The sequence below is a fragment of the Corythoichthys intestinalis genome, chromosome 21 (assembly GCF_030265065.1).
Source record: "Corythoichthys intestinalis isolate RoL2023-P3 chromosome 21, ASM3026506v1, whole genome shotgun sequence".
Lineage (NCBI taxonomy): Eukaryota > Metazoa > Chordata > Actinopteri > Syngnathiformes > Syngnathidae > Corythoichthys > Corythoichthys intestinalis.
The window spans coordinates 34300372-34326796 of record NC_080415.1 but is presented as its reverse complement, the minus strand read 5'-3'; the positions used below and the strand labels follow the sequence as shown (position 1 = coordinate 34326796).

Here is a 26425-nt window from a genome sequence, read left to right as displayed (position 1 = left end):
CGTCCCCTCCCTTTCGTTGAGTGCGGACGTGGTTTGTGTTTGATAGACATTTTGGACCATATTGAGTGTACTTTTGCTATTATGGGACCGAAAAAGAGTTACCTACAGTCATTATGGAAGGTGACTCGTGTTACCAATTCGCCCTCGACTGGTAATTGGCGGTGCTTTCAGCTTCCCACCGTAGTGAGACGTGGTCCGGCGAGTCACGTTGGCTCGTTGTCGTCGCTTGTCTTCAGTTCGCCCGATTTCCTCTCCAGAGAGGTGGCAGCGTGCATACAAACACCCAGAGGCGTCGGATGGCTTTTTGTGGGCACTTTTATTAACAACCAAAAGCATGTGTGGGACACAGCGCTGGAGTCTACGTTAACTGCGCACTTTGCCGGTAACACTCTCCTTCCAAACAGTAACTCCCTCCCTCCCTCCCTCCTCCTCCCACTCCATTCCATCAAGCCATCAACTACCATCACAAAGGTAAATAAAACGACTTTATTCTACAGTACAGTTTATTTCTTTAATTATAATACAATAGCACATTTATTATACATAAAATAAGGTATATTTTTGTGTAGTTTTAAGGCTTATTTAGTAGAAAATTATGTTTTATGGGGACCTGGGAACAGATTATTCTCATTTTAATGGTTTCTTATGGGAAATAAATGTTCGGAAGACGAACTTTTCGCCTTACACACACTTTCTGGGAACCAATTATGTTCGTGAGCTGAGGTATCACTGTACTGTTATTTTTATATTTTTGTTTACTGCTATATATTAACTTGATACTGAAATAGTAGTTTGGTTCAGCCTGAGAGTATTTTTGAACAATTTTGGAACTAATGTACAAAAAAAAAAAAAAAAAAGGAGGGGGGTGCATCAATAATCGTTTTATAATCGAATCGGAGCCTCTGAATCGTAATCGAATCGTTAGGTGCCCAAAGATTCCCAGTTCTATTATTTATGGTACCTTTCTTTTTTGTTTATGTTTACTTTTTAATTTAATTACTATCACAAAATTTTTTTGTTCATTTTTATATTTATTGAAAAAATTTCTTTACATTTCTTATTGAATATTTATATTTGTTTCTTTTGTTTGTTTTTAAGTACTTTTTAATAAAAAAATAAAATATATTATTAATGTTATAATATTTATGCTATTTAGTATTTTTTTACCTTAAGCACTTATTTATACTGTATTTCCTTTATGCTTGTTTTACCTTTTCATTTTTTTTAAATTTCTGAAATACTTATTGAAGGAAAAAAGTCCATTTTTTTTTCCCTTTCACAGATTCTTTTATTCTCCTAACGAACAGGAGATGACGACATACAGTCCCTGACAAAAGTCTTGTCGCTTATCCATTTTGTAGAAACAATTGCTAATAACCTGACTTTTAATTATTTAATTGGTTTCAGAAATGGCTAATATGAAAGCTCTCAAATGATGTTGAATGAACAAAAATATATTTGTTTCACTAAAAAAACTATCATTTAATGAAGACATAAAGGTCAAACTTTGGCAAGACAAAAGTTTTGTCGCCTACAGAAAGTAGTGTGAAAATTGAACCAAAAATGTACTTCAATTACAAAAATATGTTACATAACATAAGCGAATTAAGTAGTGGTGCTGTAAGATGCAAATGGAATATTTTGTATGACTTCTATGGGCTTGAAGGACTGCATCCATACGGTTCAGCAAGGATTCATACAATTTAAAGATGAAGTCATTTATTTATGCTGTGTTTCTTTCTTTTTTACCTTTCACCGTGATCTCTTTAATCTTCTTGGTCTTCTCGTCAATCCACTTCTCCCGCCGGATCTTCTCCGTGACGCTCATCAGCTCCTTCAGCTTCTTAATCTCCTAAGGGTAGAGAAAGAGAAGAAGAGTCATGAAGAAGGAGAGGAAAAACTATCACTACCTGCTCCCGGGACCGACTTAGCTCACATGACATGCGTGTGTGTGTGTGTAGCGTGCGACAAGGCTGAAAGGAGCAGCGTGAGGTGAAGACAACAATGACAATGACTCACATGCATGGTGAAGGTCCGTTGGGATAAACGAGTGAAAGAAATAGCAGAAGAAACGGCGGCGTGAAGGAAGAGCAGTGCGTCGGATTACCTCGCACAAAGGGGCCAGGACTTGCCAAACCTGAAGCGGGAAACCCAAAGCGGCCTCAGCGGCGACGGCGATGACGACGGTGAAAAAGAGGACAGAGGGAGCGCCCGTTAAACCAAAAGGAAAAAGCCAGTGGCGTCCCCAGAAGACACCGGCGAAAAAGCGCCGGAAAACAACGAGCAGCTGGGGGCGGTCACCATTTCGTGCTGTTCCTGCATCTGTGAGATCTTCTTGGTGTACTTGTGGTCCACTAATTTCAGCTCCGCGATGACGCCTTCACATCGCTCACTCAGTGCTTTTTTGTCACCGATCAGCTAAGGACGCAAAGTTAAGAGATCAAGCACCTCATCAAATTGTACTGTTGGATTCTAATTTGAAGGGTTTTTTTGGGGCAAGGATTTGAAACGTTCCCATAAAGTCCAGTGATTTTTAGCTCATCTAAACCAGACTTCTGTATTAAAAACAACTCTTAAAGGGAACTTTGGACCTAAAGACTTATAGGCTCTAATAAGTCACAATTTTCTCTTTTACCAAACTATGTTATTAGAAACACATATATTATTGCCATTGATTTAAAAATCTAAAATATTCAATACATGTTTTGACCTACGCAGGGCGCCATGTTTTACGCACGCAATGCACGCTGGGGGTAATGACGCGGTTGGCCGGGACTGGGAAAATAGCTGTGCTACCTAGCAAGCGAAGCTAGTATGATGACTGGTATGATTTTGTCACATTCTGCTGCTGGTCAGATTGTTTTGTAACAGAGATGTGGGATGAGTTCCCAATGTCTACCTGCATCCAATTCCAGCTCATCAGCAGTGTCTTTAAACCGATCCTAGGCGGCTTGCCGAGATATTGACTTGCTGCCATTTGACAGTTTGTATATCCCTTTGCATATCCCTCGGTTTAATTTTTTTTTTTTTACTGACCCCGACCTACTTTCACGGACGCTTTTTGTTTCTCCCTTTTCGCGATCACGTGTTTTTTTTGTATGTTCAATAAACCCTTTTACGCAATTCCTATTATTATTATTGGGTTATTGTTGTCTGCTTGCTGTCTGAGCTGGCCGCACTTTACAGTTGTGTTTCCCTTTCAGGTTTTACTGCACAGACAGAAAACGCGTGTGGGTTGCGATTGCTTTATAAAGAAAGTCCTGACTCTAACGTCATTTGGAATTATAGTCTTGTGGTCTACGCGCTTGTCTGTCGCACGGGAAACGTATGTTCAAATCCATCTGAAGACGTTCATTTAATTGCTTTTGCTGCTCGTTTTGTGAAATATCGACAGTGCTGTCCTACTCATCACTTTTCCGTTTGGGTTCAAAATGGAAGGGCAGAACCGTCGACAAGTTTATGCAGCTAATGATTGACACTGTGGAAGCACCGCATCAAAAATGGCGACCTAGTAGTTAAAACTATTCTTAAAATTTTATAAAAACAAAAATATTAAGAGGGCTTTGAATATCAAATGATTATTACTCATACTAACATTTACCTTTTAAGAACTACAAGTCTTTCTGTCCATGTTTCCTTCTAAAATGATTCTTACTCAAAGCAGCACAATTTAAAATTTAAGGCTGCCATTGACGCCATGACACGTCCAATCCAATTGGAATTAGCATTGATGTGAGGCTCATTCTATGATGTGAAAACTCATTGATGGGCTAATGGAACTTGGCATTGACGTCTAAGGCGACTTATCATCTGAAACCTTATCAATGGGCTAAAAGAAGTTAGCATCAGGCTCAGAGTCATTCCGAGTCAATTTAAATAATCGGCTGCCAATGATGGTGATAGACGTCAATTTATATGGACGAGGAGGCTACCTGATCTATGAAGGTGAGATGTCTCTGCACCGTGGCCTCATATTGGTCCTTCTGCAACTGCAGATTACGGCTCAGCTCCTTCTCTGTCTCCTTGACGTGCTGCACCGTCAGCTCCCTCTGCTGGGCCTGGCAATGAACGGCTAAAGGTCAACGCCGCGGTTTGCGCCAGACGGGTTCGCGACGGTCCTCACCAGCGCGTTCTGCAGCATCTCCACCACGCGCTTCTTCTCCTCCAGCTCCATCTTGATCCTCATGATGGAATCGGACACTTGGGCGGCAGTGGCAGAGGCCGGGTCCACGGCGGGCGCCTCGTCCTCCAAGAACGCTGCCTGCAGACAACCCGGGAGGGACGTCGAGATTCATGGTGTTGGGATTTCTTCCGTAGCGGCAGCGCGAACCTCTCGCAGCGAGACGCGGGAATGAGGTCGCTCCTGCTCCGACTTCTCCATCTCGTCCAGGAAGTTCATGATGCTCTGCAGCTTGGCCTCGGACAGCAGCGCCGCTCCGTTGGGGGGCGGCGGCAAACCAAGCCGCTCCAAGTTGTCGGCCGTCAGGGACTCGGCATCCCTGTCCTGCTAAACGAATGTGAGGTCGTCTTACGCTTTCCTCACCGGTCGGGAAAATCCTTCTCACCTCATCCATCCAAGCATATTTGTCTTTGTTGTAAGATTTTGGCTCGCTCAAGTGCTCTGGTTCCTCCTCTAGCAGTGTGAGCGTGTCCAACAACTCGTTAAGGGTGGACTTGGACGCCGCGAAGGATCGGTCGTCGCCGAACAAACAGCGTCGAGGGCGCCCCTGCCAAATAAAATATTGAGATGGACAAGATACAAACGGGAAAGGAATTCAGCGTTTACCTGGGAGCACTGAGAACCACCCCGACTGGACAAGGATGGCGAAACGGCTCGGAAACCACACAGTTCGCCCGAATCGAGAGGGAGATTCCGTTCGCATTCAGTGTTCTTGGCCTTGATCGCGTCCGCCGCAACAATCTGGCTGATGTTCCTGGGCGAGGCAGGACTTCTGGCGGTTGGCGTCGGCTTCCGATATTCAGGCTCGGCCTGAGATATCGACTGCAGTTCCTACATGACCAAGCCAGACATTTGTTTAACTCATTTGCCCCCAAAAACGTATAAATATGTTCTATTTTTAATTGTTTCAGTTTCCCAAAGACGTATTTATACATCTTTTACGTTTTTTTTTTCAACAAGAAACATCTCTGGGTTCTGATTCAATTTAGCTCCAAAGCTCAAGGCTGAAAATCCATTTTAAAGCAATAAAACTGGTCACTAGAGGGCAGTAGCGCATTTGGTAAGACCCGCAACCCGATTCAACGGAATGAACGGCCGGGCCGCATGGCCGGGGCGCTGGTGGAAGACGACCGAATTGACGTCCAGGATGCCAGGCGGCAGATGACCGAGCAGAACAATCGGGAGGACACGCGGGATGCCAGGCGCTGGACGAACGAGCAGAACGACCATGACCACCAGTGCAGCGGACGATGCCCTTGAGTCCGTGCTACTCCGGTTGTTGCGGCCACAACAACGTCATCTCTCAATTATGTGTAAATAAATTGTTACTTTGCTATCAAAAGCTCTATTCGTCTTGTTGTTTACGTATTTTGTAAAAGAAAAACATTATTCAGATGTTTGGGATGTAACTAAAGCAAAAAATAGCTGCGTTAAAGTCAAAGTCATGTTTGAAATGTATGCTTCACAAAAAGCTTAATTTCTGTTTTTCATCAGAAATTGGAAAATTGCTCAAACTAAGCTATTTTCTAATGCTGATTTCTAAAGAATGGAAAAAGATATGAATTAACTTTTTTTCCCCTGCTGAAAGAAGAGTCTACTCTTTCTTTTGGTGGATTCCATGTTTATATAGCAATAGAACAGAATTTTCTGTGGACCTTGCAAAATCAGTCAAAATCCAGTAAAACGGCCGGGAGCAAAGGGGGTTGCTCCGGTGAAAATGGCTGGGAGTGAATAAGTTAATCAAGGAGGGAATTTTTGACCCCCCCATGTTACTAGCAGACAGAAAAACTAGGAATAATATTTTTTTTCTTATCTTATGAAGACAATTATTTCATGAACAGCTTTTTAAATCTATTCAGTTATACATGTACAGTGGATGCTATGCATAAATGCTAAAAATTTGAAAATCGTAGAAATAAAAAAAAATATATATATATACTGAAAAAATAATATAAAGGATTAAAATTGAGTAATTTATTTATAAATAGCTTTTTCTTACTTATTTTTTATTTATTTCGAACACTGCTAGCATAAAATGACGCACGTACGTCACAAACGTTGGGCTCGGGGATGGTCAGTCGAGACAACCGAGGTCTGCCTTGACGACTCGGCTTCCTGTCGTTCTCTTGGTTATGCTCCACGCCTCTCCGTTCCTCCTCAGCGACGCCATCGCACTCCTAAAAGCACAGCAGACATGAGAAAATGGGGCGAGTAAAAATGTGTACTGTAATTTTCGGACTACAAGGCTATAAGCCGCCCCCACCAAATCTGACACGAAAACAACATTAGTTCATAGATAAGCCGCACTGGACGATAAACAGGTGTCCTCACTGTATTATGGGATATTTACACCAAAGATATTGACCGGTAACAATTTATTTGACAGCAGCAACGTAAGACTGTCATACGACCTAATGAACCACCATGAAGCAATGAAGCTTTGCTGCCTATTGGTTCAAAGCTTCATTGCTTCCAGAAGCTTCATTTGGCAATCACTGCTACCTGGGAGGAGACAGTCAACCTCTGCTGCCAGCTGCAGTCAACACTGTTCGTCCAACATGCCTCCTAGTATGCATTGCAGCGCTACAAGTGTAAATGACGATCAATTTTCATATTCTGCGCTAAATATTTCTTCAGTTACTGTTCCAGTTGTTTCATTAATTGTTACTTATGGTATTTGGTAACACTTTATTTGACAGTGGTGCCACAAGACTGTCATTAGACAATCATAATTATGACATGACACTGTCATAAGCATTAATGAATGCTTATAACAGATGTTATTTAGTGTCATTAGGCAAATTATCTCACTTTTGAATGGATATAAAAGATCTGAGCTGGACATAAATGGAGTTAGTGACATTATTTGCCGGATGACTCTTAATGACATCTGTCATAAGCATTCAGTAATGACTTCGATCGTGTCATAATTATGATGGTCTTATAACCGTCTTATGACGCCACTGTCAAATAAAGTGTTATCTATAACCTCAAATCAATCAACAAATTAGCCACACTGGACTATAAACCACAGGATTCAAAATGAGGGAAAATAGTAGTGGCTTATTGTCCAAAGATATTACACGTTAACAATTTATTTGACAGCAGCAAAATAAGACTGTCATAAGACCAAATGAACCACCATGAAGCTTCTTGAAACAATGAAGTTGCAGCCTATTGGTTCAAAGCTTCATTGCTTCAAGAAGCTTCATTTGGCAATCACTGCTCCCTGGGAGGAGACAGTCAACCTCTGCTGCCAGCTGCAGTCAACACTGTTCGTCCAACATGCCTCCTAGTATGCATTGCAGCGCTACAAGTGTAAATGACGATCAATTTTCATATTCTGCGGTAAATATTTCTTCAGTTACTGTTCCAGTTGTTTCATTAGTTGTTAGTTATGGTATGTGGTAACACTTTATTTGACAGTGGTGCCATAAGACTGTTATTAGACAATCATAATTATGATATGACACTGTCATAAGCATTAATGAATGCTTATAACAGATGTTATTTAGTGTCATTAGGCAAATTATCTCACTTTTGAATGGATGTAAAAGATCCAAGCTATGGTATGTGGTAACACTTTATTTGACAGTTGTGCCATAAGACTGTCATTAGACAATCATAATTATGATATGACACTGTCATAAGCATTAATGAATGCTTATAACAGATGTTATTTAGTGTCATTAGGCAAATTATCTCACTTTTGAATGGATGTAAAAGATCCGAGCTGGACATAAATGGAGTTAGTGACATTATTTGGCGGATGACACTAAATGACATCAGTCATAAGCATTCAGTAATGACTTTGATCGTGTCATAATTATGACGGTCTTATAACAGTCTTATGACGCCACTGTCAAATAAAGTGTTACCTATTAACTCAAATAAATCAACAAATTAGCCACACTGGACTATAAGCCACAGGATTAAAAATGAGGGAAAATAGTAGCGGTTTATTGTCCAAAAATTACGGTAATTATTTTTTAAAAACACAAGTAAATAGAGGAGACGTAATACCTGTAATACCTGTGCGCATGGCGATGCTCTGTGATTGGATGGCGCTGGAGAGACCGCCCTGAAGGTTAGTTCGCTCAAGTCGCCCGTGACGTTCAGATGGAAGTCTGCCGACAGTCGCGTGTTATTACTGGCTGCTACGGACGCTCAAGTGGCAAAAGGGTCACCTGTGTTGTTAGCTTTGGCGCGAGTGGGCGACACGTTGTCGTAGGCGGGCGAGCTCGGCGCGGCGCTGCTGGGCCTACGACGTTCCACGCTGGCTTCGGCGTGCTGATATCGATCGTGGCGGTGTGGAGGAGGAACTTGCTGGGCTCTTTTCTGTTGCAATTCCTATAGAGAACGTCAGAGGGAGACAACAGTGTAAAGAAATGATGGCGCTTTTCTCATTCAAGAGGAAAAATGAGTACAATCTGTTTGCAGTTTGCAACACAGCTAAAACCATTTGTAGGCCTAACCTCAACCACGCCCCCATCAATGAGGAGTCTAACGGACGCTAGTTAATAGGCCAATGATTTTTTTGCGGCCCGAAATACCCCTATTTCCAGACACGCCACAGTCTTGGAGGTCGCAAACAGATACAGTTGGGGGAAAATGGGATCACCTTGATGGCAGCTAGGCGTGCCTGTCGAGCTTTTTCTTCCCGAATCAGCTTCCTGTCGTCTCTGGGAGGCTCTGGGTGACATTCGGCCTGAGCTCGCTCTCGCCACTCCTGCGAGAGCACAAAGCCAGCTTGGTTGAAAAAATTGAACTGTTGACCATGATTTTTTTGAGAGAAGGCTAATCGACCAAATATTTAACTATCTACTTTTGTCTTTTTGTTTATTAATCTTTTTTTTTTTTTTTTAAATCAAACTAATTTAATAAATAAAAGCAGATTATTTGCCGTTTATTTTTACAATTAAATATACAGTAAATGAACGGGAAAAAAATACCATAAACTTATTTGACTTGGAGGGCTGGCAGTGGTCATTCAAAGTATATAAAAAATGAAACAGATTTTGAAATATAAAAAAATTAAATTTAATAAACAATGAGATACCATGTGATGACACATTTAAAGTGCCTATGACAGCAAAAAGCAAGTTTATTTCATATTTCACGCAGTATTTTATGCTCCTGAATGGAATGGACTGCTTGGATGTGTTTGGTAGCAATCGATTTATATATTCAATTTTTTGAATCCCGCGCCATGAAAATGAATAACTTCCTGTATTGGGGAGGATTGCGAATGTGACTTCACCAGGGTCAGCATCTCACAATACAGCATTGCTTTATATCATGCAGATGGAGTGCGGATTCAGCTGATTTTGAAGATTAATTCGTTTATTTTTCGCATCATGCCAACCAAATATGCTGCAGGGTTTTGTTGCTGCACCAGGGAGAGGCAAGTGAGCCTTTATGGGTTTCAAAAAAATTCTCGTTCACCACAGATAATGGCCAAACCAAGTCCGACAACTTTGGGACCGTTGGACCTAAGAGGACGAGCGTAAGCTACGTGTTTTGTATTATGTCAAATACTGGGATCATGGCACACGTTTTACTAAGGGGGTGGCTTGCATTTTGTGGCTGACAATGCTCCTTGTCCACCCAGAAGGCCACTCGGCCGGTGAACGGCAGCTTGTCACACACACCCCTCGGTCCTCTTCGTGTGCCTGCTGGGAGAGCGTTATACTCAGCTTTTGCTCGTGCGGTTCTCCATATCGTTAAGACTTCCAGCCCCTCTGCCCTCTTCATGTGCCCGGCAATAGACCACTATCCTCGGGCTGGGCTCAGGCAGCTACGTGCTCCTCCGACATCGGCCGGTTGGTCCGGTGGTCATTCTCTATCTGCTTCCCCGGCAAAAGAGCTCTCCTGCCCGCAGCAGGGGAACGACAAGCTGTAACATGCTTGCCGCCAGGGGGGTTGCTGATTGGTGAAGACAATCGACAACCCCGCCACCGCGTGACATGACCCGGGGTAGTTTTGTGCGATTTTTCGCTTCGAAAGGTGAGAATAGGACGCCGCTCGATTCTCCGAAGTCGGGGCAGGGAAATGACAAAAGCCGGACTAACTCCGGTGGCATAAAATATAGTTCGGGAGGTGCAATAAGTCAACAGTTTTGACCATTATGGAGTAATTTTGCCATGTCGTACTGAATAAATGCATTTTTAATATTTCATATTCCATGTAACACAAGACCGTTATTTGTCATGACCATACCATTTATTTAGCAATTGGGGAAAAATACTGTGATAAAAAGAATATCCTGTAAAAATATTGGAGTAGTGAGATTGAAACAATGACATTTTGCTCCTCTCTTCGTCGCATTTTCCTCATTCTGAATAATTCCCCCTCAATGGGCTGATTTCTAAATCAGATGAAATTGTGACCCTGCCGACGTCATCCTCCAGCTGGGCACGCTAGAGCTATAATGACCGGCAGTGCTAAACGGCAAATTAAAAAACTAATTTCTCGTCATCTGCGCTTTACCAAATTGTTGTATATTGTCAAATCGTCTCAAAATATGATTCTAATTCACATAATAATGCTATCTAAGATTTTTTTATGCTGTCACCGGCACTTCAATGATATAACTTAAAAGGCTCAAAAAATAGGATTTTAACATCAGCAATCTCTCTAAACAATAAACCATCAAATTAGCCCTTGTTTGTGGCCCAAAAAGCCCTGACCTTTCTTTTGCTGTCCAAGATGCGTCGCAGCACTGCCCGGTTGGCGTGACGCCTCCCGGCATGCTCTCTGTACCAGCGCTGAATAGTGACAGCAGCCTGGTTGACTTTCTGGATGAACCTGCCATGTAGGGAAAAAATTTTTTCATCAGAATCTGCCGAAATGACAGAACTGACCGCTTACCTTTCAGCCTCCTCCTCTGAGACTTGGTCGCGGCGCTGCGGCTGGGGGCTTCCTCTCCCGCCCGGACTTTTGTTGTTGGACGAGGCGGAAGAGAAGTTCTTCTGCGACTTGGTGAGCGAACCGCTCTCCAGAGAGACGTCGTCATTGGCGGTGGCTTTCAGGATGTTGCTGAAAAAAGAGGTGAAAACTGTCCCGTTGACTGTCATATGGACCTGGAGATGTCCAGGCTTGGTGAAAACCTACTTGAAGGGTGGTCTCTGGTTGGAGCTTTTGGGTGTGAGGGGTTTGTCGCCGTGGTTGTTATGCAGGATAGTGGTGACGGCGTTGCCCACGGCTCCCTTGTTGCTCCTGGCAGAGACAGTTATAGCTTTTTAAATGCACTCACTTTTTCTACTCGCGATTGCCACCTCTGGCCTAAAGCGTAACGGCATCTGTGCAGTGCTTGTACGAGCACCAACATAACACAACAAGCGTTTGGCCCATAAAATCGTCAACAGAAACGTAAAAACAGTTAGTAGCAAGTCTTGTTTTTTGTCAAGCGGAGACTAGGCGGACGCTTGGTCAAACAGTGCTGCTGCCGCGTGGACGTACGGAGGCGCGTGTTTGCCCAAAGTGTTCGACTCGAAGTCTCTATATTGAAGGGAAGACAAAGAGCTTTTCGGGCAGTCTGTGTACTCATCAAAGAATTGGTGGAGCATGCATGGAATTGAAAAGTACAGGTAGTCCCCGGTTTACGAACGAGTTCCGTTCCTGCGCTTGCAACGTAACCCGGATTTCCACCTAAATTGGAATTAACCCTTTAAATACCTCTAAACACCATCTAAATAATTTTTTTTTAAAACTATCTAAAAACATATACAGTGGGATAAATAAGTATTTGGTCAGCCACTAATTGTGCAAGTTCTCCCACTTGAAAATGTTAGAGAGGCCTGTAATTGTCAACATGGGTAAACCTCAACCATGAGAGACAGAATGTGAAAAAAAAAACACAGAAAATCACATTGTTTGATTTTTAAAGAATTTATTTGCAAATCATGGGGGGAAATAAGTATTTGGTCAATACCAAAAGTTCATCTCATTACTTTGTTTTGTACCCTTTGCTGGCAATAACGGAGCCCAAACGTTTTCTGTAACTCTTCACAAGCTTTTCACACACTGTTGCTGGTATTTTGGCCTATTCCTCCATGCAGATCTCCTCTAGAGCAGTGATGTTTTGGGGCTGTCGTTGGGCAACATGGACTTTCAACTCCCTCCTCACCCCGTGGCGTCAAAATGATAACAAGAACGGTGAGCAAAAATCCCAGACAGAGAGCTGGGACCACAGTAGCAACGGCTACTATCAGTAACACAATGCGCCGCCAGGGACTCAAATCCTGCACTGCCAGACGTGTCCCCCTGCTGAAGAAAGTACACGTCCAGGCACGTCTGCGGTTTGCGAGAGAGCATTTGGATGATCCAGAAGAGGACTGGGAGAATGTGTTATGGTCAGATGAAACCAAAAAATAACTTTTTGGTAGAAACACAGGTTCTCGTGTTTGGAGGAAAAAGAATACTGAATTGCAACATACCCACTGTGAAGCATGGGGGTGGAAACGTCATGCTTTGGAGCTGTTTTTCTGCATAGGGACCAGGACGGCTGATCTATGTAAAGGAAAGAATGAATGGGGCCATGTATCGAGAAATTTTGAGTGAAAATCTCCTTCCATCAGCAAGGGCATTAAAGATGAGACGTGGCTGGGTTTTTCAGCATGACAATGATCCCAAACACACACCCACGGCAACAAAGGAGTGGCTTCGTAAGAAGCATTTCAAGGTCTTGGAGTGGCCTAGCCAGTCTCCAGATCTCAACCCCATAGAAAATCTGCAGAGGGAGTTGAAAGTCCATGTTGCCCAATGACAGCCCCAAAACATCACTGCTCTAGAGGAGATCTGCATGGAGGAATGGGTCAAAATACCAGCAACAGTGTGTGAAAAGCTTGTGAAGAGTTACTGAAAATATTTGGGCTCCGTTATTGCCAACAAAGGGTACATAACAAAGTATTAAAATGCTCTCTAGCGGACTGCAGACGGGACTGGACGTGTACTTTCTTCAGCAGGGGGACAAGTCTGGCAGTGCAGGATTTGAGTCCCTGGTGGCGCATTGTTTTACTTATAGTAGCCTTTGCTACTGTGGTCCCAGCTCTCTGTTGGTCATTCACTAGGTCCCCCCGTGTGGTTCTGGGATTTTTGCTCACCGTTCTTGTTATCATTTTGACGCCACAGGGTGAGGAGGGAGTTGAAAGTCCGTGCTGCCCAACGACAGCCCCAAAACATCACTGCTCTAGAGGAGATCTGCATGGAGGAATAGGCCAAAATACCAGCAACAGTGTGTGAAAAGCTTGTGAAGAGTTACAGAAAACGTTTGGGCTCTGTTATTGCCAACAAAGGGTACATAACAAAGTATTGAGATGAACTTTTGGTATTGACCAAATACTTATTTTTCCCCATGATTTGCAAATAAATTCTTTAAAAATCAAACAATGTGATTTTCTGTGTTTTTTTTCCACATTCTGTCTCTCATGGTTGAGGTTTACCCATGATGACAATTACAGGCCTCTCTAATATTTTCAAGTGGGAGACCTTGCACAATTAGTGGTTGACTAATACTTATTTGCCCCACTGTATTATACCTCATTGTACTGTCCTCGCCAAGACGCAGAATGAAACTCTAAAACAAAATGAAATTAAATCAGTCTCATCTTCAATAACAGCAATTCAAATTTGCGTTTACAAGTAGCTGCTGATACAGCAATAACAAACGATTAGCATGTATCAGTTAGCGTCCGCACATCATCATAAACAATCACATAAACACGCCCCAAGTGTTCGACCGCAACTGAAAACACACAACAGACAGAACAAAAGGAATTCTATACAGCTGTCGCCTCTGGATGCGTCACAAGCAACAAATGTGCGTGCAGGCTGTCACCCCTGTCATTCGGCTGCTTTATGTACACATGCCGTGTGTGGAGTGGGCGGGCGCGTCTGTACATGCTCTCGCTTCCTGTGCCAAAATAAAAGCATGCATCACTAAACAAAGTCAACATTAAAAAAAACCAAAAAAACCACGAGACCCAGGTATCGTAAAGTCGAAATCCCATAAGTTGGGTCCATTGTAACCCGGGGACTTCCTGTATAGCATTGAATTTTAATTTGTCAAGTTTATTTATTTTGCGTACCAATTTTTCATTATTATTATGTATTTTTTTTTTTTTATTATGAAAGTGTGAATACCTTTTTTGTTAGAATCGAAAGCAAGTTGAGGAGTCTTCTGGAAAAACTTTTTTTTCTTTTTTTAAATTAAAAAAAAATTACTTTAAGTGGAAACTTTTGCTCAAGTGTATGGCGAAGTGGCACCGACCTGTTGTTGGCAGTGAAGGACGCCGCGGTGTGCCTTCTCTTCATGCCGCCTGGCGAATCTGCGATGGGGCTACCACGTACGCCCGCCATCCTCTCTGGCGCTCGCGGCTGCTCGTCCTGATGCGGGAAAAAGGATTTTCACATGGGCACATCGTCGGTATTAGCATGTGTGTCCATACCAGGATGTTCCACGTGTTTCCATCTGGTTTTCTGCGGCCGTCGCCACTGTCCAACACGGTTAGGTATTCGCTGCCGTGGTGGTCAGGACTTGGAGGGAGGCAAAATTCAAATTCATAAATTCTATGAAAGGGCACTTATTGATCTAATAGCATACCGAACGAATGTTATTTTTAGACCGCAAGGCAGCGTGACATCACCATCGTAAACCGGAAGGGGGTCAACATAGATAAAGTCCATGCAAGTACTGCTTGTTTTCTGAGGTAATATTTCAAAAAAAAAAAAGAACATGCTGATTAAACACTGCTGCTATGGAACTTGTAGAAACGACTCGAGACATTACAACCATCCACATATGAAGGATGTTTTCTTCATACGTTTCCTTAAGCCAAAAACTCAAGAGGGAAAAAATGAACAATGGATTAACTTGTGCTGACGTCCAAAAGACCAGTTTAACGCCAGCAAGGTGAAGCCGTTCACCTTCATACGCAGTAAACATTTTGTAGGCGCCATGGTCCTACAGATGACAATCCTGATCCATTGCATGTGCCATTTTTATATTTTTACTTATTTTTTAGCCTGGCGTTTTGCCGTGCTGCTTCTGTCTGACAATGAATGACCTGAAAAAAAATAAAGTTTTATATCTCACAACAGTCATTTAGGCCTATTTTTCTAAAATATGAATATTTAAATAAATTTGCCGTGTTTGGCCTTGGTCTTTTTGTAGTAGGCTTGTTCATGCCGACAGATAGGTTCTAGATTTAACAGCTTTACCTTTTCTGTTGTAAAGAAACAACCTTAGTAAGGGGGAAGTGTAAATAGATTAAAAGAATTAAGATTTATTATTAATAAAAAAATAAAAGTATTCGTTAGCCGTCACTGAGTAGCATTTGCGATTGCTATACAAAATTAGTCATACAAATTACTCCCAAGAACTGTCAGAGACGTAAGACAACCAGAGGATATAATATATAAGTAAGACAGGGCATATGGTGGTAAAAGATAGCTTGTTGATACAGGAGAAAGTCATTGTCGGTGGCGTAAGTCAATGCACGCAAGAAAAAGGTGCCGATAAAAAAGCTACCTCTGGATCAGGTCGGCTTTTTCCCCCCATCTTTTTCAGCCCTCAACACTCAAGCTCTCTCTTTGACTGAACATTTGTACATTCTTGCACATCTTTACCAGTGAATTTGGCACCAGGGACATAATTTCGGACAGAATTGGTAGGTTTAGCGCCGTAAAAATCTCGTTCGTACACTATTTACATGCATCTAGCATGAGGGACAAACGTGAGTTTGACCCCCCTCACAACAGTTGCTAATGTCACGAATATTAATGAGCAAAGCTGACGTGGCAGCCATTGACGACATTTTGACTGGGATGGGCGAATGAATGTTCATTCACCTCTCCCAGTCAAAATGAATTGGACGTCTATCCTTGTCAAAAAATTTCTTTAGCATGCTATTAGGGACTGTATGTCTGTTTGTATTCATTTTATTGTTAATAATTTTGTTTGTATTACATTTCATTTATTTAAAGTGTTTTTTCTTCATTAGCACATACTGGACTGTCTCAGAAAATTAGAATACACAATATTCTAATTTTTTGAGACAGTCCTGTGTATATATACAGGACTGTCTCAGGAAATTAGAATACACAATATTCTAATTTCCTGAGACAGTCAGGAAATTAGAATATTGTGTATTCTAATTAGACAGTCAGGAAATTAGAATATTGTGTATTCTAATTTCCTGAGACAGTCCTGTATATATACACAGGACTGTCTCAAAAAATTAGAATATTGTGTATTCTAATTTTCTGAGACAGTCCAGTACATACAGAAATGACATACCCGAAAACCATACAAAGAAAAGTGAATTAGTATGAATGACTCGTTTGATCAAATTCGTATTGTCCACTTGAATAAATGAGCACACTCTAATCAAGTTAATTTTGTGAACTTGATAAAATGCTGAGTTAGTGATTAGTTAATTTTTAAGCATTTCCTGTTGATTTTCGGTCACTTTCTTTTCCTTTTGTGGCATTTGCAGGTCATCTCTTGTTGATTTTGGGGCATTTACAGGTCACTTTGTGTTGATTTTGGGTTACTGTTAAGTTTCTTTCCGTTTTTATTCATTTGAACTTAATTCACTGCCTTAATTAAGTTTTTATTATCTTATAATTGCCTCAATGACAAATACATTTATAAAAAGTATACAAAAAAATACAAAAAAAATCTAAATATATTTATAATATGTAGTAATAATTATAAGTATTAAAGTTAAGAGTTGTTAGCCTTAGGTTTTAGTGCCGCCTTCATAATGTCCTAATTTTAATTGTTAACTTGTTTTTTGTTTTTCGATCAAAACTGGAAAAATCAAATGAAATTGGTTTATTAAAATTTTATGTTTCTCCACTTCCTATCCCCCTCCCAACAGTGTAGCAGCTCTGCATGCAAGATATTTTGGGGGGAGGGGGTCCCAACATAAGGCCACTTGGGCATTCAGAACACAAATTCCTCTACTAGTATGGGGCGGGGGGGGGGTAATTCTGGTGTTAACAGATGCCGGACAATGGACGCACACTTTTTCTCCTTTCACTCGGGCAAACGTAACCTGACCTCTAGGGCCCCTCCCCTTCCAAGGGAGTGCACTCCGCGACCTGAACTGCATCTCATTATGCTATTGTTCCGTTATTGTCACGTTCTAGTTACGTTTTCAAGCATGGCGGACGCGGCTGGGTCGACAGTGCGTGCCAAGGCCTCGCGCCTGCCAGCTGTTCTTAGCCAACACATTCATCTAGTGCTGCAACAATTAATCGAATAACTCGAGTATTCGAATTAGAAAAAAAGATTCGAATTAAATTTTGCTGCTTCGCGTATTCGTTTAATTAAAGTGGCGTTGTAATGGTAAATTTTTGAAAGTGTTCGTATTTAGTTTAGTTCGTATTATTTTATTTATAATATTTATTATTTGTGTGGATATACTGCCCTTTAGTCTGTCTCATTTCACATGGCTGAATCCAGCTGCTCCATGTTAAGACCAATATAAGCCAAGTTTTTGTTTGAGCTAATGTTTTTTTAATGCACTCGTTATTTAGTTTATAGGTATATTTAGCTGTTTTTTGTAAGAATATGTGTCTGAACCATTTGTTAAGCGCATTGTAAAAAAAAAAAAAAGTTAGCATTTTATAGCATTTAAGCTAGTGGACTTTTGCTATGTAAGTTAGCCAATTGTTCTTTTGTTGTACATAGATCCTTATTTAATTTTCTTATACCGTTTGAGGCTCAGCTCAGGTATTTTAACTTTTCATGTTGCTTATCCGATTACTCGATTATTCGAACTAACTAGCTCATCGATTAATCGACTACTGAAATAATCGATAGCTGCAGCCCTACATTCATCCTTTGCATATGCTTTGCTAGTCGGGATCTTCATCTTTCGTTAACAAGTGATTCTGCGTGGGTGTTTTTTAGCAGAGAATTTGTATGCAAAAAATAGAATGATCTTTCAAATATAATTCGTTTTATGTTTGAAAAAGTAAAAAAAAAAAAAAAAAAGTAGCTTAAGGGTTTTTTTCCTGTCGAAATATTTTTTTTGTAAAAAAAATAATGTTCAAAATAACAAAATGTTTTCTTGGGGTGAAAATATCTAATTTCAATAGTTTTCTTTTTAAAATAAAAAACAAAACAAAACGTAATTTCAGTGTTAGAACACACTTGGGTGATATTGAAGAACAATGACGTACCTGAGCGGAACATGACTCTGCTGGTTAACGTGCGTGGTGCTGTTGGAGCGCCGCAGGTTCTTGACCGAGCGAGAGCTTCCCGAGGCGTCGCTCTGAGGAGACGAGCGCACATTTTCACTACAGAGTGTTCAATTTTTGGTGGCGCGGCACCAACGCCTCCTCACCAGGGTGTTGCGTTTCCCTCGAACCTCGCACGCCGCCGACACGGACACGGAGCGGGCCAAGAACTTCCCGGGTGTGTCGCCGCCACTGGGCCTCTTGCAGATGGACAGCCGCGAGCCGGACAAGCTGAGGTCCAGGGCGACCCCCGGAGGGGCGGCCGAAATGGACGAAGGGCTTCGCGTTGTGTGCATCCTACGCAGAACACGTTATTTGTCAACAACGAAGCAATTCTCGTCACCGTGGCGATTGACAACAAGAGCTTGGTGCGTGTTATGACCACATAGTTATCATTTACCAGTGGTGGAATATACAAATACAAAATATGAAGTGGTATTTTCACTTTTACTTCACTACATTTTACAGCGCATACCTGTACTTTTACTCCACTACTTTTCAAATGAATTTGTTGCCTGCGTGTCACGTTATTTTTGTTTTTTTCTCATTGTGAATTGGTAGTTTCGTTGTCATGCCTCCAGCGCAACTGATAAACCTGGTGCAACTGCCATAATTGAGCACTAGAGGCAGTAATACAAGTACAAGCAAGATTAGGCGGGTAAACAAGATATTGACCAACAGCGAGTGGGTGGGTGCACGGGACAGGAATAATAATCAACGATGGCGGGAGCGGGAACACCGAAATAGATGCTAATTTTCAACTGTGTTAAAAATCTAGAGGACCAAAACGTCCATTTTTGTAGTTTTATTTTCGTGGGCCAACACTTTCTAGACTGCTAAACATTCCAATATCCCAAATTCGACTTTGACTTGTAAATTCTAAAGCAAGTACTTTTGTACTTTTACTTCAGAATGATTTTCTTAGATACATGTATTTTTACTAGGGCTGTCAAGTGTCAAACGATTAAAATTTTTAATCGAGTTAATCACAGCTCAAAAATTAATTAATCGTAATTAATCGCAATTCAAACCATCTATAAAATATGCCATATTTTTCTGTCAATTATTGTTGGAATGGAAAAATAAGACACAAGACGGATATATACATTCAACATACTGTACATAAGCACTGTATATGTTTACTATTCACATTACTAACATTCTGTTAAAGCGATCCATGGATAGAAAGACCTATAAATGGTAAATGGTGTTATACTTATATAGCGCTTTTCCACCTTTCAAGGCGCTCAAAGCGCTTTACCTATCTCACTAGTTCTTAAAAGATAAATGTTAGTACAAGTTATAGAAATTTTATATTAAAACCACTCTTAATGTTTTCGTTTTAATAAAGTTTGTAAAATTTTCAATCAAAAAATAAATTAATAGCTCGCCATTGTTGATGTCAATAATAATTATGGTGCTTAAAAACCATAAAATCAGTCACACCCAAGCGCCAGCAGAGGGCGAAAAAATACCAAAAAACACAAGTAACAAGTGGAAATGACACTTTGCTGTCATTTTAATCTGTTTGAGAGGGCATGTGCGTTACATGCGTCAAATATTGTAACGCGATTGATTTAAAACATTAATTAACGCCCGTTAATGCGATAATTTTGACAGCCCTAATTTTTACTTAAGTAATTTTTTTTGCCACTGTATCCGTGCACTTTTACTAAAAGCAACACTTGGTAACTTTTCAGTTTTGGTCGAATTTAGCAACGTCGGTGGACAAAAGCGGTAGTGTTTTGCCTCAAGGAAGACTGCGTTTCCCATGAGGACCAGCGCTCATGCGCATAGTGTCGTAAAATCCTCATCTATCGGTCGCTTGCAGATAGATTAACCGACATTTCTGTTTCCAGCGGCTGTGTGAAGTAATGCTGCGATGATTAATCAATTATCTCGAGTATTCGATTAGAAAAAAAATTTCGAATTAAATTTTGCTGCTTCGAGTATTCGTTTAATTAAAGTGCCGTTGTAATGGTTTGTTTTGAAAGTGTTTGCATTTAGTTTTATTGATTTGGGTGGATACACTGCCCTCTAGTCTACCTCATTTTGCATGGCTGAATCCAGCTGCTCCCTGTTAAGACCCACATAAGATGGTTTTTGTTTGAGCTGATTTTTTTTAATGGATTTGTAATTTAGTTTAAAGGTATATCTAGTCCATTTTTGTAGAAATATGTGTCTAAATTATTTGTTAAGAGCATTGTACACAACAACAACCAAAAAAGTATTTTATAGCATTTAAGATAGCAGACTTTTGCTATGTAAGTTAGCTAATTGTTCTTTTGTTGTACATAGACACTTATTCTTTCATTTTTTTCCATACCATTTGAGGCTCAGCTCAGGTATTTTAATTTTTTACGTTCCTTATTCGATTACTCGATTATTTGAACTAACTAGTTCATCGATTAATCGACGACTAAAATAATCTATAGCTGCAGCCCTAGTGTGAAGGACGAATAATAATGAGGTAATGAATCCAGGTGTGGCTAAACAATAGCATCTTACGGTTAGCAACCGTGTGGCTAACCCTCTCACTACCCAAACTCATCAATGTTTATTCTTGAGTGTCCTTTTATTTATTTTTTTCCTCCTCAGACAAAACTTTTTGTCTTTTTTGTTGCTTTGCCATCTTTGCAGATTTCGCGTGACAGCATTCTCATCGACTTCTGCCTTTATAATGAGGGAAGTGACGTATGGCGTAAAGCAGTCTGCACATTTGTAGTTTTTTTGTGTGGCAGCCTGGCAGGGTTCCTGCCACTCTCCTCAAAGTTAAATAGTGCCAGTGATCAAGATATAAAAGAGGTGTCATTCAAATAGTTGTCTGTCGACATATCATCACAGATGTTGTGATGAAAATTTTTTATAAAGGTGAAAAAGTTACCTAGTGTTGCTTTAAGTGGAAAAAAGTGAGTACTTCATCCACTACTGTCATTTACTGAATGAGATAACTGTCAACAGTCCCGGTCAAAATGTTTTGCACCATTAATGGTAGCTAAATGAGGGCTCGATAGAGTTTAACAATTCATTAAGAGAAAATAGTATACATGTCTTTATTCATTAACAGAACAATATATCAAGGTGATAGTTAAAGGCACACATTTAAGATAATTCAATTACTGCTTTCATGCATCAGAAAATAAAAGCGGATTTTGGCAAATGTCATATTTAGAGCCAACTATACAGTCTGACTAGTTAGAAATGTGAACATTTATTATTGTGAGGATGAAATTTTGATTTTTTTTTTTTTGTACGATTCACATATGATGCGTTGTGGTCGTTAATAATTTATCATTTAAACACCTGTTAACGGCAATCAGCCTTCTGTGTATTTGAACACAAATTAAAAAGACTGAAAAATGCTGTATATAAATAAAGCACTAAACACTATTAAAAATATATATATTTTAAGACAAAAGTCAAACATTGAGCATCCTCAACGTGCTTTTATGTACCAAAACAAAAAGTCAGTTGAATTATTCTATACTTTATCTGTACAATACAATTTGAAAAACGTTTTTAATGGATTTGCACCTGACGAGCCACAGTTTGCGCTGAAAGGAATCAAATGTCAGTTATCGTAAAGGATGCTATACGACACAATAAAAATGTACCAGCAGCGAGGACAACAAAATGACGTTCAAAGTAGGAAAAGAAATGAAAGTTTTTTCAAACACAAGCTTCACTTTAGACCTATTTCATGTTTTATGCTCCAAAACGAGTAAAAAAAAATGTCGAATATCACGAGCTAATCCTTCAAAAATAAGAGCTAACATTCCCTCGCGTCCTCGACGCCTGCAAACGTCGAAATAACTTACTTTAGCTTGGAAATAGAAGCATAGTTGGAGAAACGTTCCGTTGAAACAGGAATTTAAATGCCCACTCGAGAGGAGAATTCAAATCAAAGTGTTCCGTACGTCAGCTGGGATGAGATAAGAAGGAGAAAAAGACATCAAAAGTCAACATCTTCTCTTCATGGGGACGCGTATTAAACCCCGCCTCCTCAGATAGCCTATTGGCTACTTGATATCCGTTGGGGTATCTGATTGGCTATTCTCCTCTGACTCTGGATGTGTTTTGTTGTTAAAATTGGGAGTTTGGTTGTCTCCACCGTTAGTTACTAAAGGAGGCGAAACGACTCACAAAACATCGTTTTATTAGAAAAAAAAAATAATAATAATACAATAATACAATAAAAATGGTTCATAATCAGTTTATTTACTCTGAATCTAACCACCCCAAAATACAGCACAATAAAGAATAAAAATAGTACAAAAATAAATAACGTATAATAATGTAAAATAAATAATACAATGATATTTTTTTTCCAATATATAGTAGCTGGATACGTAGTGAAAAATTTTAAATTGTAATTTAATTGACAATATAAATAAATTAAAATGTATTTAATGGAAACTAATCATTTTTAATTTATCAGGATGACTTGAATCGTAAACAACACAATTGTAAAATGGACGATATTTGCTTTGCATTATTGAAATCCAACATTATATCTTTTCAAGATGCTGCAGACAGCAAGGAGGGACGACGGCGAGGAGGGATGGATGGCTGGCCAGCTGCACATAAAACTGGCAGATGGCGACCTTTGGGGGGTCATGCAAGTCAAAAGGGTTTCTTTGGGGGTGGGGGCTGTAAGGGCACACTTTGATAGAATGCGTGGAGAATGAATGATGGATTCCTTTGCACTGGCAGCCACAATAGTAGAGACACACTTCACTTTTTTTGTCATGATGCGCCGCCGGACAACGTTTTGCCCTCTAAGGACCCACAAAACTCTTGAAAACATGACAGATGGACCAGGTTTTTACTTATAAAAAAGCGAAATGTTCATGATTAAATTTGTTGGATCGTTGCCAACGCTCCCAGATAAATTGGACTGGAAGTCAATTGGTGTCAATGGCACAGTTTTTGAAGAAAAAAATACATTATAGCCTTTAGAAACACTAAGAAGATTGTTGATATGTTTCCTAACATATACTAGTAGTTTCAATCAGTGGCGGAACAAATGTGAACAGGGCCGGGGTGCGGTGAGCATAAACAGGATCCCCCCCGAGTTGACTGTCCAACCGGGTGGGGGGCTATTGGACAATTATTCACGGGCCCCTCCACACTTGTGTGTGTGTGTGTGTGTGTGTGGGGGGGGGGGGGTGTGCAAGTAATGTTAATTATTTTTCGGGCCCCTCCAGACAACCTCCAAGCGACAGGCAGAGATATTTTCACGCTTAACCCTATATTGCCGTATGTATCACAGTTGATACACCTAAAATTTCATGATTTTGTGACTAATTCAGAGTTTTGACATTTCTTTTTGAAAAAAAATGATGGATGCAAGTCAACTCAAATCATCTGCAGGTTCCATGAAAAAAACAAACAGGATATAGCAAGGGTTATAGATATCTGAGCGCTTATTACACATATTTATTTTGACTTTTCTTTTTACAAATTTGAAGAAAAGGTTTAATTAGGATCTTATTTTTCAAATTTTGGGATTCTCTGATAATTGCTTCAAATTGCTGGCATTCGGCCAGTGGTGTTTTCGTCAACGAACACTTATTTTATGACGATACGAAAACGAGCTAAAAACGTGTCTTGGGAGACTAAAACATAACGAGACGAGTGCCAGCTCTCGTCTGATTAGATGAAAACGAGATGAAAAAGCGCAATAGTTTCCGTCACGTGTTCACAATGTGTGCCATTTATGTGTAGATAGCCTGCATCGTAGCAGTGTCTGGATGTGTCACTCAAGTGACCTGCTGCCCCCCCCCCCCCCCCGACTCACAAGTGTGTCTTCTCCAGGCTACATGCAGGCTTGCACACAGGTAAAATTTGTTTTTATAATGTGGTCAGAGAGAATATGCAATGTTGCTTTAGCCTTTAAGTTATGTGCTGAGTGATCATCACACACTAAATGTAACTTGGAGCATTAGCATAGCATTCGCGTTCGTTAATGCTAATGGCGAGCATCCTCTTAAACTCTCTGACTTTTTTTTTTTACATGCAATTCGTGGCATTGAGGTGGGTATTCATAATTGAAAATAATGTACAGTTTTCCTGCTGAGTGTGTATTATTGCCAAGTTGCCATTGTCCTAGTAGACGCTACAATATGTGCTTGTCTGTCAATATCCATTTGAAACAGTCAGAAACTTTTATCTATATTTTAATTTTAGGAGTAATTTAAAAAAATGTTACAAACGAAAGCATTTTAGAGTAAACGTCGACTAAAACTGGACGTAATTACTGTAGTCTTGAGTTTTCGTCAACAAAAACAAGAGATGACAAAAATATGACTAAGACTAATAAGTATTACCATCCAAAGGACTAAGACGGTAATTAAAAGGGCTGCCAAAAAAACAAGACACTGCTTAAAACACTATATTACAGCTCCGTGCATCTTACCTTTCTGTTTGACCCTCCCCTTGCCCAACTATGCCCCCAAACCGGGCCCTTTTGAGGCCTGGTCGCCCCTTTTTTCAGTGGTGCAAGTCCTAATTTGACATACAGTGCCTTGCAAAAGTATTCGGCCCCCTTGAACCTTGCAACCTTTCGCCACATTTCAGGCTTCAAACATAAAGATATAAAATTTTAATTTTTTGTCAAGAATCAACAACAAGTGGGACACAATCGTGAAGTGGAACAAAATTTATTGGATAATTTAAACTTTTTTAACTAATAAAAAACTGAAAAGTGGGGCGTGCAATATTATTCGGCCCCCTTGCGTTAATACTTTGTAGCGCCACCTTTTGCTCCAATTACAGCTGCAAGTCGCTTCGGGTATGTTTCTATCAGTTTTGCACATCGAGAGACGGAAATTCTTGCCCATTCTTCCTTGCAAAACAGCTCGAGCTCAGTGAGGTTGGATGGAGAGTGTTTGTGAACAGCAGTCTTCAGCTCTTTCCACAGATTCTCGATTGGATTCAGGTCTGGACTTTGACTTGGCCATTCTAACACCTGGATACGTTTATTTTTGAACCATTCCATTGTAGATTTGGCTTTATGTTTTGGATCATTGTCCTGTTGGAAGATAAATCTCCGTCCCAGTCTCAGGTCTTGTGCAGATACCAACAGGTTTTCTTCCAGAATGTTCCTGTATTTGGCTGCATCCATCTTCCCGTCAATTTTAACCATCTTCCCTGTCCCTGCTGAAGAAAAGCAGGCCCAAACCATGATGCTGCCACCACCATGTTTGACAGTGGGGATGGTGTGTTCAGGGTGATGAGCTGTGTTGCTTTTACGCCAAACATATCGTTTTGCATTGTGGCCAAAAAGTTCAATTTTGGTTTCATCTGACCAGAGCACCTTCTTCCACATGTTTGGTGTGTCTCCCAGGTGGCTTGTGGCAAACTTTAAACGAGACTTTTTATGGATATATTTGAGAAATGGCTTTCTTCTTGCCACTCTTCCATAAAGGCCAGATTTGTGCAGCGTACGACTGATTGTTGTCCTATGGACAGACTCTTCCACCTCAGCTGTAGATCTCTGCAGTTCATCCAGAGTGATCATGGGCCTCTTGGCTGCATCTTTGATCAGTTTTCTCCTTGTTTGAGAAGAAAGTTTGGAAGGACGGCCGGGTCTTGGTAGATTTGCAGTGGTCTGTTGCTCCTTCCATTTCAATATGTTGGCTTGCACAGTGCTCCTTGAGATGTTTAAAGCTTGGGAAATCTTTTTGTATCCAAATCCGGCTTTAAACTTCTCCACAACAGTATCTCGGACCTGCCTGGTGTGTTCCTTGGTTTTCATAATGCTCTCTGCACTTTAAACAGAACCCTGAGACTATCACAGAGCAGGTGCATTTATACGGAGACTTGATTACACACCGGTGGATTCTATTTATCATCATCGGTCATTTAGGACAACATTGGATCATTCAGAGATCCTCACTGAACTTCTGGAGTGAGTTTGCTGCACTGAAAGTAAAAGGGCCGAATAATATTGCACGCCCCACTTTTCAGTTTTTTATTTGTTAAAAAAGTTTA

The 26425-nt window shown here is 40.6% G+C and overlaps 1 protein-coding gene across 5 annotated transcripts in view; it reads right to left on the bottom strand.

Annotated features, from left to right (window-relative positions):
- cep131 (centrosomal protein 131) overlaps nt 1-22424 on the bottom strand; it is a 31488-nt gene extending 9064 nt beyond the window's left edge. The window contains exons 1-20 of one of the 5 annotated variants that reach the window (XM_057826826.1): nt 22249-22424; nt 18538-18727; nt 18374-18465; nt 14629-14716; nt 14451-14566; nt 11294-11398; nt 11051-11218; nt 10870-10987; nt 8802-8909; nt 8368-8530; nt 8204-8307; nt 6229-6357; nt 4787-5011; nt 4566-4727; nt 4331-4507; nt 4124-4261; nt 3933-4058; nt 2302-2418; nt 2108-2137; nt 1750-1852 (exon numbers count right to left, since the gene is read on the bottom strand). In XM_057826826.1, the coding sequence (XP_057682809.1) occupies nt 1750-1852; nt 2108-2137; nt 2302-2418; nt 3933-4058; nt 4124-4261; nt 4331-4507; nt 4566-4727; nt 4787-5011; nt 6229-6357; nt 8204-8307; nt 8368-8530; nt 8802-8909; nt 10870-10987; nt 11051-11218; nt 11294-11398; nt 14451-14566; nt 14629-14716; nt 18374-18465; nt 18538-18726 (2458 nt within the window). In that variant the 5' untranslated portion in view covers nt 18727; nt 22249-22424. The remainder of the gene's footprint in view (nt 1-1749; nt 1853-2107; nt 2138-2301; nt 2419-3932; nt 4059-4123; nt 4262-4330; nt 4508-4565; nt 4728-4786; nt 5012-6228; nt 6358-8203; nt 8308-8367; nt 8531-8801; nt 8910-10869; nt 10988-11050; nt 11219-11293; nt 11399-14450; nt 14567-14628; nt 14717-18373; nt 18466-18537; nt 18728-22248) is intronic. The other 4 variants (XM_057826828.1, XM_057826827.1, XM_057826829.1 and 1 more) reach the window with 4 other exon arrangements.
- Nucleotides 22425-26425: the final 4001 nt, after the last annotated feature.